At 41.1% G+C, this 13,905-nt stretch overlaps 1 protein-coding gene across 1 annotated transcript; it reads left to right on the forward strand.

The window, feature by feature from the left end:
• Positions 1-345: 345 nt before the first annotated feature.
• LOC143289557 (exosome complex component RRP41-like) lies at positions 346-12,004 on the forward strand. Its single transcript, XM_076598569.1, has 3 exons — positions 346-534; positions 4,405-4,611; positions 11,624-12,004. Exons 1-3 carry the CDS (start codon positions 364-366, stop codon positions 11,990-11,992), a joined length of 747 nt encoding a protein of 248 aa, XP_076454684.1. The 5' UTR covers positions 346-363; the 3' UTR covers positions 11,993-12,004.
• The last annotated feature ends 1,901 nt before the right edge of the window (positions 12,005-13,905 follow it).

Consider the following 13,905-nt stretch of genomic DNA (forward strand, 5'->3'; position numbering starts at 1 on the left):
TATTTTTTTTGAAAAGATCCACGGTCTACGGGAAACAACTCTTGTAATTTTGCTTAAATCAAAGATATTGATTATTACGTCCCTTAAAACCTTGTTCCTTTCAGGAATAACATCATCACATTCTTTTAAGGCAATTACCATGTCTTATTGCGAGAGCAGAACATCTAATCTTTACGTAAACATAAAATGCACGTCTATGATCTCTTTAAAGAGATCTGTCTCTATATAGTCCATGTATTTGAACAATAGTTCAAGTTTCAACAAAATGTAACCTTGATTCTCAAACGGTATACACTCCATTCTGCTCATCGACAAAAAAGAACGATAACTTGCTACACAATCAAACCTCGAAAAACACATGGTATGGCGGGCCTCGAACTTCTCTCCGATCAGAACTATCGCGTTGATGGCCGGCGGCCTAACGAGCTGCGAAAGATCGAATGTCGTCTTGGTGTTTTCCGGCAGGCGGATGGATCTGCATACATAGAACAAGGCAACACTAAGGTTCTGGCGGCAGTTTATGGTCCTCACGAGGTGAGTTTGTCGAGTTCGCACACTGGCCTTTCAGATACATACTGTAGTACTACTAGTAGTAATAGTAGTAGTAGTAGTAGTATAGGGACTGGCAAGTTATCTGCCAAGACCTCTCGGCCTTTTTATGTCCCCATCGAATCTTCATCTTCACTTCTTCCATTTTATTTTATTTATTTATTTTCTTCTTTTGTTTATTGTTGTTGGGCGGGGCTACACAAGTACATTTCTGCAAGAAACTGTTTTCTTCATAATCTTTTTCTTTTTCTTTTATGATGGTGTTGGCGTCAAACTGAAACTGGCGTCAAGGAGATTTTTGAACGTGTTAGTATTTTGTGCAAGTTTAACTCCGGTTGGTAGTGCATTCCATGTTTGAGCAATTCGGTTAGCCAATGATTTTTTTTGTAATGTTGGTGTTGAAGTGTTCTAAACAAATTTTCTTTACTGAGTTCATTGTGCTATCATAGTCCGACATTCTAAAGATATGTCTTGCATTTACATCATTTATGTTATTTAATATCTTATAAGTTTCAATCAAATCTCCTCTTACTCTTCTACCTTTTAGTAAATGTAGATTTAAGTATGTAAGTCTTTGTTGATAACTCACATTCTTGCATTCTTTTAATAATTTCGTTGCTCTTCTTTGGACCCTTTATATTGCTATAGAAGTACAGAAGTTGGGACTATAATAAGCCTCACACCTTTTCCACGTCTCTTCTTGAAATATATATTTTGGGGTCTGCATTTGCATGCTAATTTGCCTATCGATTAATTTAATTGTCAAAATCATATTTCTGAGCTAATGATTTAGGGTTGTTATCCAGAAGATTTTTGAAGTGGGTTGAATTGTTTGCTGATTGTGTTACATTTAATAGTGCATTCCATCTTTTAACAGCTCTGATGCTGAAGGATAATTTGCGAACATTTGTTCTACAAAATTGTGTATAAAAATTTGTATTTGAACTACTGGTTATGTCAGATTTGTTAGTTGTGAAAAAAGTGTTTGGGTCAATGTCATCAGTTTTGTTTATGATCTTGAATAGTTGAAAACTTGCATCATTATCATATCTCCCCTATAGCGTCTGTATTTCAATGAGTGTAAATTCAGTTGTATCAACCAATTTTGGTAATGTAATTCCCTCAGTTCTGGCACCATTCTTGTTGCTCCCTTTTGAATCCGTTCAATTGCCTTTTTAATCTGGAAGTGGGATACCAAATTATGTATTCTACTTCTAGTACTTAACCCCTAGAGTTTCCATATTCTAGTATCAGTTGTACAATAGTCTTATAAAGGTTAGTAAATATATCTTTATCCATGAAAGTAAAAGTTCTCCTTATAATACCCAATATCTTATTTGCTTTATTTACAGCTGACTAAATGTGGGCATCAAAAGACAAATTTTGATCAAATATTACACCCATGTCTTTTTCCTCAACACACTCCGAAATAACACTTGTGGTTTCGTCTATTTTCAAAACATAGTCATGTTTTGGATTATTTTTTCCTAAGTGTAGAACTTTACATTTGGATACATTAAAATACAAATTCCACTTATTTGACCAATTTAGTAATTTGTTAAAATCATCTTGCAATTTCATGGAATTTTCAGTTTTATCATAAATTTTAGTATCATCAGCAAAAACTTTACAGCAGCTACTTACACATTCTGGTAAATCATTTATAGATATAGTGAATAAGATTGGCCATAGAATTCTACCATGGGGAATCCCACTTAGAACCTGTGAACAGTTTCACTTTCTTGTGAATGTTATTCTTTCCCATTGTTTTGTCTTCCACTTTCTGACAATTTCAGTGTTCCTACTCTCAAGTCTCTGTTCTCCGTAACTTGTTCCTTGATCACAAGGTCGTTCTGTCAGTGTGATGTGGAGGGGCTAGAGGGAGGGAGGGATGGGACGGTTACTGTGCAACAAGTATGGCCCCTACCGCACTCCACAGACAGGCAGACAGATACATGCAAACACACACACACAAGTACACACACACACAAGTACACACACACACACACACACACACACACACACACACACACACTCACAAGGACACACATGTGCACACAATTCTTCTGTGTAGTGACCACAGCCACTTCTAAATCTCTATTAGTATGAATTTTGCTTTATTTAGTGTGATACAGTCATACACACTTCTAAGTTCACATGCATGCACACACACAGACACATGTACACACACTCTCTCTCTCTCTCTGGTCTTAAATGACAATACAAAGGTAGTTTTGGCGGGTTTCTTTCTGTTTGTTTTTATTCCATCTGTCATTTCTGAGGGTTTACAATTTTGTCACAGTGACATAAGAGGTCATCTCATCTGTGATTCTGTTCCACATTATTACATATTTCATTCTGAGTTAATGTATAAACATGGATTTTCTTTTGCTTTTGGATGCATACATACATTTACTAAATCAAGACATATGTAAAGCCACACATACATGTATACATGTAATGTATAAAATGACTCCGATGCACACACACACATACACTCACATGTGCATGTGGCATGTCTGCACATGAGAAAACGATCATTAGCACACACAAAAAAAGTGCAGATGTTTTACTCTCTTTTCATGAAGAAAATAAAATACACCTTGTGTAATGGACTGTTTTGTGTTCAGGTGTATAGGGATTTTAAAGATTCAGTTAACATAGTTCTTAGCCTTAGCCTATCATATGTGTATCATTACCTTCCAGCCAAGATTGAGAGAGAGAGAATGTGTGTGTGTGTGTGTGTGTGCGTGCGTGCGTGTGTGTGTGTGTGTCCTTGTGTGTGCATGCATGTATGTGTTTGTCACTATGTGTACTGTATAGATTACTTTTGTTTTTGACACAGCAGATTTTTCTGTGTTAAGTTTGTGTGTGTGTGTGTGTGTGTGTGTGTGTGTGTTAGGGTCTGTATATTTTTGCTCTTTTTTTTTTTTTTTTTTTTTTTTTTTTAATTAATTGATCAAATTCTATTTTGCCCTACCATTTGTGCCAGTTTAACTTGAAGTGAAGTTACTTTTCTCTCAGTCTCACACACACACTGTTCATCCTGAGTCCCCCCTCCCTTCCCCCGTCATATCAGATATCTGTCCCGATGGCAATAAAAGGCTTAACTCTGTCCTTACAAACGACAATAGCGGCGCGACAATGACAGCATTTCACCACTGTTGACGTCATCAACATGTTACAAGCGGAAGGTTATCACATTGAAGAGGTAGATGACAACAAAGAATACCTTGATTCTAATGATGAAAACTAGTCTATAGGTTGGGCTATTCAGACACCCACTGGACTAGAATGGGGAGGGGTGTGGTGGGCGGGGGGAGAGGGGGGTTACTGTGGAGTGGAGAGGGTCCCTGTGGGGGAGATGAAGGGAGAACAAGGTTTGGCCGTCCCGAATGAGTTAAGGGGATCCGTAACCTTTTGGAAAAAAAACAACAACAATTGTTCAGTTTGGTTGACGGGCACATTAGCCGAGTGGTTAAAGCGTTGGACTGTCAATCTGAGGGTCCCAGGTTCGAATCACGGTGACGGCGCCTGGTGGGTAAAGGGTGGAGATTTTTACGATCTCCCAGGTCAACATATGTGCAGACCTGCTAGTGCCTGAACCCCCTTCGTGTGTATATATGCAAGCAGAAGATCAAATACGCACGTTAAAGATCCTGTAATCCTTGTCAGCGTTCGGTGGGTTATGGAAACAAGAACATACCCAGCATGCACACCCCCGAAAACGGAGTATGGCTGCCTACATGGCGGGATAAAAACGGTCATACACGTAAAAGCCCACTTGTGTGCATACGAGTGAACGCAGAAGAAGAAGAAGTTCAGTTTGGTTTTTTTTTTTCACCATGGCATCAGGTACGGGGCGGGCGAGGCAAGGCGCTCCACGACCGGGCGGTGGTCAACTGCCAGTACAGCATGGCCACCTTCAGCACAGGAGAGCGCAAGCGGCGGCCCCGCGGTGACCGCAAGTCCACGGAGATGACCTGCCACCTGCAGCAGACCTTCGACGCCACCATCCTCACCGCCCTCCACCCCCGCTCCCAGATCGACATCTTTGTGGAGGTGGGTGACAGGGAGGGGTTGGGGGGGCGGTGAGGGGGGTGGGGGGGAGGGTTGCGGGTTATTGTATCGTACCTTACCATAATGATGATAATAATATATTGTAGCTAAATATGGCGCAAACCCCCTGTATATGGGCACTAAGCGCCTCACATGAAGCAGTACATGATATATAATATATAGCAGTGCATGATACCACACAAAGAGGACATGAAGACATGGAAGTGGAAAACAAAATCTGTATCCACCAATACGATACTACAAATTGCTGATGTATATGAATAATCGCAGGAAAAAGACATGAAATACAGACCATACCATACCATACCATATCATGAATACAATACATGTTTGTTGATTCAGTTGCAAATAATGTGTACATCCACAGGCTGGTCATTCACACCAGAATAGAATAGAATACAATACAATACAATACAATATGGTACAATACAATACAGTGCAATGCAATACAATACAAAACAGTACAGTACAATACAATGCAATGTAATGCAATGCAATACAATACAGTATTTGTTGATCCAGTTGGAAATAGTGTGTGCATCCACAGGCTCGTCCATCACACCAGAATACAACACGATACAATACAATACAATACAGTACAGTACAGTACAGTACAGTACGGTACAACATGTGGAGTGATGGCCTAGAGGTAACGTGTCCGCCTAGGAAGCGACTTAGCGAGAGAATCTGAGCGTGCTGGTTCGAATCACAGCTCAGCCGCCGATATTTTCTCCCCCTCCAATAGACCTTGAATGGTGGTCTGGATGCTGGTCATACGGATGAGACGATAAACCGAGGTCCCGTGTGTAGCATGCACTTAGTGCACGTAAAAGAACCCACGGCAACAAAAGGGTTGTTCCTGGCAAAATTATGTAGAAAAATCCACTTCGATAGGAAAAACAAATAAAACTGCACGCAGGAAAAAATACCAAAAAAAATTGAGTGACGCTGTAGTGTAGCGACGCGCTGTCCCTTGGGAGAGCAGCCCGAATTTCACACAGAGAAATCTGTTGTGATAAAAAGAAATACAAATACAAACACAAATGTGTTTGTTGATCCAGTTGGAAATAATGTGTGCATCCACACTCACGCCAAACAAACTCTTAGCCTGCAGTCCAGTCTGATACACACACACAAAACATGACAAAGGTTGGACTAAGATGTGAAAAAGTAAAACATATACCAGTTAACTCACTCAGTATGGCCAGTCCTCTCTTCTCCTCTATACAGACCCCTTGGATGTCCAGTGGGTGTCTCAATGACCCAACCTTTAGCTTCCGTCGTCAGAATTGTGGTATTCTTTGTCAACGTTCACCCCTTCAGTGTAAGAGCCTTCCGCTTGTAATATTTTGATGATGGTAATTGGGGTGAAACGCTGTTAACGTCGTCTCTTTCGCCGTTCATATGGAGAGAGTTAAGCTGAATACAGACAAGAAGGTAACAAAACACAATGGCTTGATTTATCACACTGTGTAAAACTGATCATAAAGTTACATGTGTTTTACTCTCTTTCAAGAAACACTATTTCAGAATAAGAGAGAGACACTACTTTACTACCGTAGTATCAGTTTATCTGCTTAAGTATCAAGTTATCAAAGTTATGAATTTTTAAATGGCAATATCAGTGCTAAAAACACAGCATTCTAGCTAGCATGCAGTAAAAAGAGATTTGTTCTAAACTAACACATATCATTTAGAAACACATTACCAGAATAAGAAAACCCTGCCCCAAACTGGTCAAATGTTACAAATTCTTATACAACAGGTGTACTATTTAAAACATAATATTTAAAGAATTTATTCGTAAACATGCAGGAGAGAGATAGATTGGGGGGGGGGGGGGGGGGGGGGGGGGGGGGCTACAGTTCATATTGAATTAAACTGTACAAACTGCTCAGCTTTTTTTTTTTTTTTTTTTTTTTTTTTTTTTCTAAGGTTAAATGTGTCCATTAGCCATTTTACACTTACAGCCACTTGGGCTCTTCATTCATATCCACTGTGTCTTGAGCTCAGTATCTATAGGGAAGCTGTTTCTTCTTCGTTCGTGGGCTGCAACTCCCACATTCACTTGTATGTATACGAGTGGGCTTTTACGTGTATGACCGTTTTTAACCCGCCTTGAAGGCAGCCATACTCCGTTTTCAGGAGTGTGCATGCTGGGTTTGTTCTTGTTTCCATAACCCACCGAACACTGACATGGATTACAGGATCTTTAATGTGCGTATTTGATGTTCTGCTTGCGTATACACAGTACATGAAGGGGGTTCATGCACAGGCAGGTCTGCACATATGTTGAACTGGGAGATCAGAAAAACCTCCACTCTTTACCCGCCAGGACCCGTTACCGAACCGAGATTCGAACCTGGGACCCTCAGATTGAAAGTCCAACGCTTTAACCACTCGGCTATTGCGCCCGTTGGGTAGCTGTTTTTAGCGCTCAACAACTGAACTGACATGGAAACAGTTTCTGCTTCAGTTTGAAGGCAGTGTCAGGGTGTGTGTGGACTGATCAGTTAGGGTGCACACTACATCTGCTTTAAAATGTGTTTCAAAAAAGAAAGAAGAAAGAAGTGAAAATGGAACAAAAATTGTCAGAAACGATACATACAGAGAATGTGCTTTCTAGTGGTGCTTTTTATTTACAACAGCTCTGTTGTTGGTTTTTGTTGTTCTTTTCTTCTGTTGTTGTTTTTTTGTTGTTGTTTTTTTTTTTTTTTTGACACTTGTGTAAACAAAGTGAATCTATGTTTTAACCTGGTGTTCGGTTGTCTTGTGTGTGTCTGTGTGTCCGTGGTGAACTTTGACATTTTCTCTGCAAATACTTTGTCAGTTGACACCAAATTTGGCATAAAAATAGGAAAAATTCAGTTCTTTCCAGTCATCTTGTTTATAACAATATTTCACCTCTGGGATGGGCACACAAAAAAATAATAAAAGAAGCCTAATTATATGCAAACTGCATTTACTGTTATACTTTTTATTTTTTTTGTATTCTCTAAACTTGGCACTTTGAGCTCTTATTCTGACACAACAACAAGAGGAGTCATTATTATCATTTTTTGTTCAAACAGGAACTTCTTTTGCTAAGCATGGAATTTTTATTTCTTTTGCAAACGTTTTGGTGCAGATAGTAAAAAAGGGAAATTACTCAGTAATTAATGTTAGGGGACGTAATTTATCACAAGTGAGTCTTGAAGGCCTTGCCTCTCTTGTTTTGTTGTTGTTGTTGTTGTTTTGTTACAGCAAAGTTCTCATGGTGTCATTGTGACCAGGATTGTTTAATTAAACTTTTAGCCGTGCAACATGTGATGTACACTTTCAGGAAAAAATTAGCATTTTCCAACCAGTCACAAAACACACACACACACACACACACACACACACACACACAGAGAGAGAGAGAGAGAGAGATCTCTGTGTGTGTATGCATGTCTTTACTGTGGAAGTTACAGAATATTGGAATGTGCCTGTGTATAGATATATATATATATATATATGTGTGTGTGTGTGTGTGTGTGTGTGGAAGCTGTGATGCACAGGAATGTGTGTTTGGGAGTGGGGAGGGGGGGGGGGATCAAGGGGGGAGGGGGAGGGGGGGTCAAGGGTAATGTGGGAGATGGTGCGTGTGTGTATGTGTGTGCGTGTGTGTGTGTGTATTTATGTGTCAGGGCTCATGTGCTTTTATGTGTAGTGTTGGGCCTGTGCACTTTCGTTTGTGTTTCATATCTGACTGTGGAGCTGCATGTTTGTTGCATATCTTTCGTGCATGTATGTGTGTGTGCATGTCTGTATGTCTATTTAAACTTATTTGCGTGTTTATTCATCTATTCATTATCATTATTGCCTTCTCTTTTTTTTCCTGCATTTTATTTTATTTCACGATCTATCTGCTTACTTTTTTATGCTATTCATTTATCTGTTTAGTATTTATTTATTTGTTTATTTATTCACTCATAAATGTAATGATGTATCCATAAACATGTTTATGCACTTTTTGTTTATTTATTCACTCATAAATTTAATGATGTATCCATTAACATGTTTCATTGTTTATGCACATTTTATTTTCTCTCCTCAAGGCCTGACTAAGCATGTTGGGCTACATTGAGGATCAGGGATCTGCTTAGCAGATGTGGTTTAGCGTATATAATTATAAATAAGGATTTGTCCCAGTGCAGTGAAGCCTCCATGAGTAACTGAACTGAACTGCACATTAACTCACACTGCACTGCACATACAGACACACACATTCTCTCTCTCATTATCTCTAACACTCGCTCGCTCTCTTTCTGACTCTCTTTTTCTTAATGACATAATATATAATAATGCATCTGTAGATATAAAGATATATCTATCTATCTATCTATCTATATATATATATGTGTGTGTGTGTGTGTGTGTGTGTGTGTTTTACTTGGACAAGATCATGACTTTCACTTCCCTCTGTTAACCACTTAACTGCTGAGCACTGGTGAAACAATATCAATGAATGAATTCTAAAAATTCTGCACTTACTTAGTTTTTGTGTACTTAACTCTTTTTTTAGCGTTGGATTTGCTGAACAAAAGTAACCCCCCCCCCCCCCCCCCCCCCCCCCCCCCCCCCCCGAAGAGAAGGAAAACCCCCAGTAGATAACAGTGACCCACATTCTGACCCTGTAGTAAGCTCTGTGACCTGTCTTGTGTGACTGCCCTGGACTGATGACGAGCCCACATAGCTGCTAGCAGCAGTCCAGGGGTTAACAGACTTGAAAACCCTCCTGCTCACACAGGCCTTTTGGCTGTGATGAAGCATAGCTGATTGTCATCATTCTTCCTTCTCCTCCTAGTCCTACCCACCCCACTTTATTTACCCTTTACTGAAATCTTCATGTAGTGTGTGCGTTTGTGTGTGTGTGTGTGTGTGTGTTTGTGGGTTAGTGTCCACAAGCGTGTGTGTGTTCGTGATCATGTGTGTGTGAGTGTGTACAGCATTTTTTGTGTTGTGTGTGTGTGTGTGTTTGTACATGTGTGTGTTTGTGACTGTTCATATATGCAGTTTGTAGTATTGGCTGAGCATGGATATATAGATAGATAGATAGATAGATATTGTTTTTTCATGTGCAGAGGTATGTTATTATGCACAGTTTGTGTGTACATATATGTATGTATATATATATATATATATATATATATATATATATATATATATATGTAATAGAGTATAGCTTGGCTGTGAGCTTTAATTTATTATAAGAGATTAAAGAATTAGCACATCCTATGCTCACAGCGCCAGGTTGTAACAAGATATTCTTGGTGGTAAAGGGCTGTGGTTTAGGGATGGATTTAAATTGGATAAAAGAATTAAAATATTAAAGGGAATAATTTGGATCTGTTTTATAATGGATCTTTATCCTGTCGTAAGAATATTTTGAAGGATCAAAATCCTGTTGGATCAAAATCCTGTCGGCGACGCCACTTTTGTAGCCGTGTACCGAGTGGTTCTAATAGGGTACAGACGGTACAAAAGAATTAAACTAAATGATGATTGAATGTATTAAAGGATAGACGAGAATTCCCGTGCACAGGCCAGGAACATATAGAGGCCAGTCACAAATGGGTTTTTCTATTGTTTTACTTACAATAGTTATGAGAACATAAGAAAAGCTAAGAAGAAGATATAAGAAGAGAAGATAAAAAAGAGAAGACTAAGAAGAGAAGACCTAAGAGAAGAGGAAATGAGAAGACAAAGAAGAGAAGAACTAAGAGAAGACAACTAGGAGAAGAAGACAGTGCAGCGATACGTAGCAAGATGTTAGCCGTTGTGAGAACACACACGACACACACTCACACTGCCCGCGATGCAGCAAGAGAGAGAGAGAGAGCAGCTCTGGTCAGATGACTGACCAGGTATGAAAATGACCACTCATCACTCACTGTACCAATTTATGCAAGTTAAGCAGACTACAAAGACAGTCACGTTTGCTGCGAACAGATTGACTCTAATCTGCCCAAATCTGACACCAAACTGTGTTTCTGACAAGATGTTCAGTGATAGATTTCTAAGTGATTCCTGAACCGTTTAGTTCAGATGGAATTGCGACGATTCTGCCAGTATATAATACTTGTAGTTTACTGATCTGACAAAAGAGCTGTTAATTAATTACGGTGAAGCAGAAACACAGATTCCAGCTCAGCCAATGACGTACCGCGATGCGACACTGGTCGAGCCGTGAGTAGGTTGTCTGGCGAAGAGGACAAAATGATGTAAGCGGAGTGACGTCACACATTCTGCGCGTGGGTTAGTTGCGAAAACTGTCGTCTGCTAATACAGCATGTGCATGAGGCAAGCTAATACAGCTTGTGCGTGCGGCAAGTATTGGAGCAAGCATAGCGCTTGGTCACATATATACATTTATTGTTTCATGTGAGACACTTAGAGCCCATTATATATGTGGAGTTTGCGCCATATAAGTACTATCATCATTATTATTACCATCATCATTATTATGATTATAATATATTATTATTATTATTATTATTATTATTGTTATTATTATCATCATCATCTTCATCATCATCATCATCATCATCATCAACAGCAACAATAACAAATGAGAGCTGTAGTATGAATGGTTTCTCTGAGTATTGCAATGCGAAATCATTTATAGCTTAGTCTTTTGTGAAGGACTATGACTCTCAAACTAGGAGGCAAGTTTGCATTGGCTCTTAGTGTTGCAGCCTTGGGGGCTAGTTGACCTTTGAGAACCATCCCAACGCCGACCGTCCTAAAACGCTCTTGGCCGAGAGAGTGGGGATGTAACTTGGGCAAGACACTCCTCACTATAATCAAATTCTAGCCCAGATAGTCAGGGCAGCAGTTGCCTCCTCTGCTGTTCTGAATGTCATGATTAGACACGACTGACTATCATATATATATATATCATCATCCTTAAGAAACCCTCAACAAGCCTCCACTCAACACAACAACATAACACACATTTATTATCCCACAGGTCCTGCAGTCGGACGGGGGCAACTACTGCGCCAGCGTCAACGCCGCCACGCTGGCGCTCATCGACGCGGGCATCCCGCTCAGGGACTACGTCTGCGCCTGCTCGTCGGGCTTCGCCCGGGAGACGGCCCTGGCGGACATGAACCACCTCGAGGAGTCCTCGGGGTGCCCCGAGCTGACGGTGGCCACCTTGGCCAAGTCGCGCAACATCGTCTTCCTGGAGATGAACTCGAGGCTTCACGAGGACCATCTATCGGCCGTCATGGAGCGGGCGGTGGCCGGCTGCGCCGACGTGTACCACGTTCTGGACACGGCCGTGCGCGACTACGTCGGCGAGACGGCGGCCACGTTCGGCGGGGATGGGGTTTGAAGGGTTGAAGGGGAAGAGGAGGGTGAGGGCGAAGGGAGGTGGTGGTGTTGGGTTTGTGGGTGGGGTGGGGGTTGGGTTGGGGTGTGGTATTTGATCATTTTGAAGGGTGGTTGTTGTATTGTATTGTATTCTACTGACTTGGCATTATTGTGTTTGTATTATTGTTTTGTTACAGCAGATTTTGTGTGTGTGTAAAAATCGGGGGCTGATCTCACCAGGGAGAGCGCATTTGCTACAATGAGAGCACTACCTTTTTTTTCTTCTTCATCTTTTTTTTTTTTTTTAATTTTGTTGCCTGCAAGTATATTTGTGGATTTTTCGACAGGTAATTTTTTTGCCAGGGACAACCCTTTTGTTGCCGTGGGTTCTTCTACATGCGCTAAGTGCAATCTGGACACGGGACTCAGGTTATTAATACTTATTAATCATCTCATCCGAATGACTGGCGTCCAGATCACCACTCAAGGACTCGTGGAGGAGGAGGAGGAAATACTGGCGAGTGTGGGACTTGAACCAGTGCACTCAGATTCCCCCACTTCCTATGTGGACGCTTTACCACCAGGCCAACACTCCACTTGTTCATGAGTATGTTGAAGAGACTGTGGTCGGTTTGTGCTGTGCTGACAAGTAGAGTGTCACATGCTGGTCAGCGCTGTTTGCGAGTGCATGTGGGAGACCGCCGTGACCTTTGGTGAGGAAGGGGTTTGAAAGGGAGCGATGGGGGTAGGGATGTTTTGAAAGAAATAGTCAGTGGCCTGTTTTGTGGAGGTCAACTGGAGGTATTGTGTGAATCACCTTGGGAGACCAAGTGTTGGATTTGCATGACTGAAGTGTGAGTGTTAAGTGCGTACCTGTGTGTGTGTGTGTGTGTATGTGAGAGAGAGAGAGTGTGCATTTCTGTCATGATCTTTTTGCATTAAATTCAGGCCACCATGTCTGAGCAGAATATGCAGTCTCATGTTAATGGCTTGTATTGTGTGTGTGTGTGTGTGTGTGTGTGTGTGTGAGTGTCTGGGTGCACATACATATAAGTATGTGAATGAGTATGTATGTGTGTGTGTGCGTGGTTCTTATGACTTGCAATACTAAACAACAAAATTTGATCATATCGACCAGCACGGTACTCGCACACGATGCTATCGGATAGTGGTTCCACACTTTAGTTACGCTTCATCAGGGCTGTCTTCTGCCCCCTACACTGTTCAACATATTCTTGGAAAGCATCATGACTGACGCCTTTTGAAGATCATATCAGCTCAGTATGCACTTGAGGAAGAACCATCACGAATCGTCGGTTCACAGATGACATCGATGGCTGGTAGGCTGTGAGCAAGAACTGGCCAAGTTTGTTAAAAGTCTGGATGAAACACCAACAAGATATGGCACGGAGATCTGCGCCGGAAAGACCGAGTCGACGGCACGTCACTGCTGATACAACTGTTCAGGGACAGAAGCTAAAAACTGTTCAACAGTTCACTTACCTGGGATCCATCATCAGCAATGAAGGATCCAAACCAGAAATCGTCTCAAAGATAGCAAAGACATCAGCACTATCCACACTGAAACCTGAATGGAGAAACGACATATCCAAGAAAAACAACAACATCGGGTTCTTGCGTCCATCAGGTATATTCCATCTTCCTAAATGCGTGTGAACGCACGAGACAAGGACCCTAACAATGGAAAGAAGGATTTAAGCCATGGAAAAGAGGTGTTATCGCAAGATACAAAACATCAGACACACTGATCCATAGCACCAGTGAACAGGTGCGCCAAACATCCAAGCAACAGCCTGGACCACTATTATGAAAGATGTCTTCCAAATAAAATACTGTTGAAACCAAAGATATGTTGACATCAGGAAAGTAAATTAAGCTACGTTTTAAGGGGGGTGGGAGAGGGGGGTCGGGGGG

Source organism: Babylonia areolata, chromosome 14, assembly GCF_041734735.1.
Source record: "Babylonia areolata isolate BAREFJ2019XMU chromosome 14, ASM4173473v1, whole genome shotgun sequence".
NCBI lineage: Eukaryota > Metazoa > Mollusca > Gastropoda > Neogastropoda > Buccinidae > Babylonia > Babylonia areolata.

Coding starts and splice junctions, on each gene's coding strand:
- LOC143289557 (XM_076598569.1), top strand. CDS start 364: ATGGCGGGCCTCGAACTTCTCTCCGATCAGAACTATCGCGTTGATGGC. Junction 535..4,404: donor CAGTTTATGGTCCTCACGAG/GTGAGTTTGTCG, acceptor CCATGGCATCAG/GTACGGGGCGGGCGAGGCAA. Junction 4,612..11,623: donor AGATCGACATCTTTGTGGAG/GTGGGTGACAGG, acceptor ATTATCCCACAG/GTCCTGCAGTCGGACGGGGG.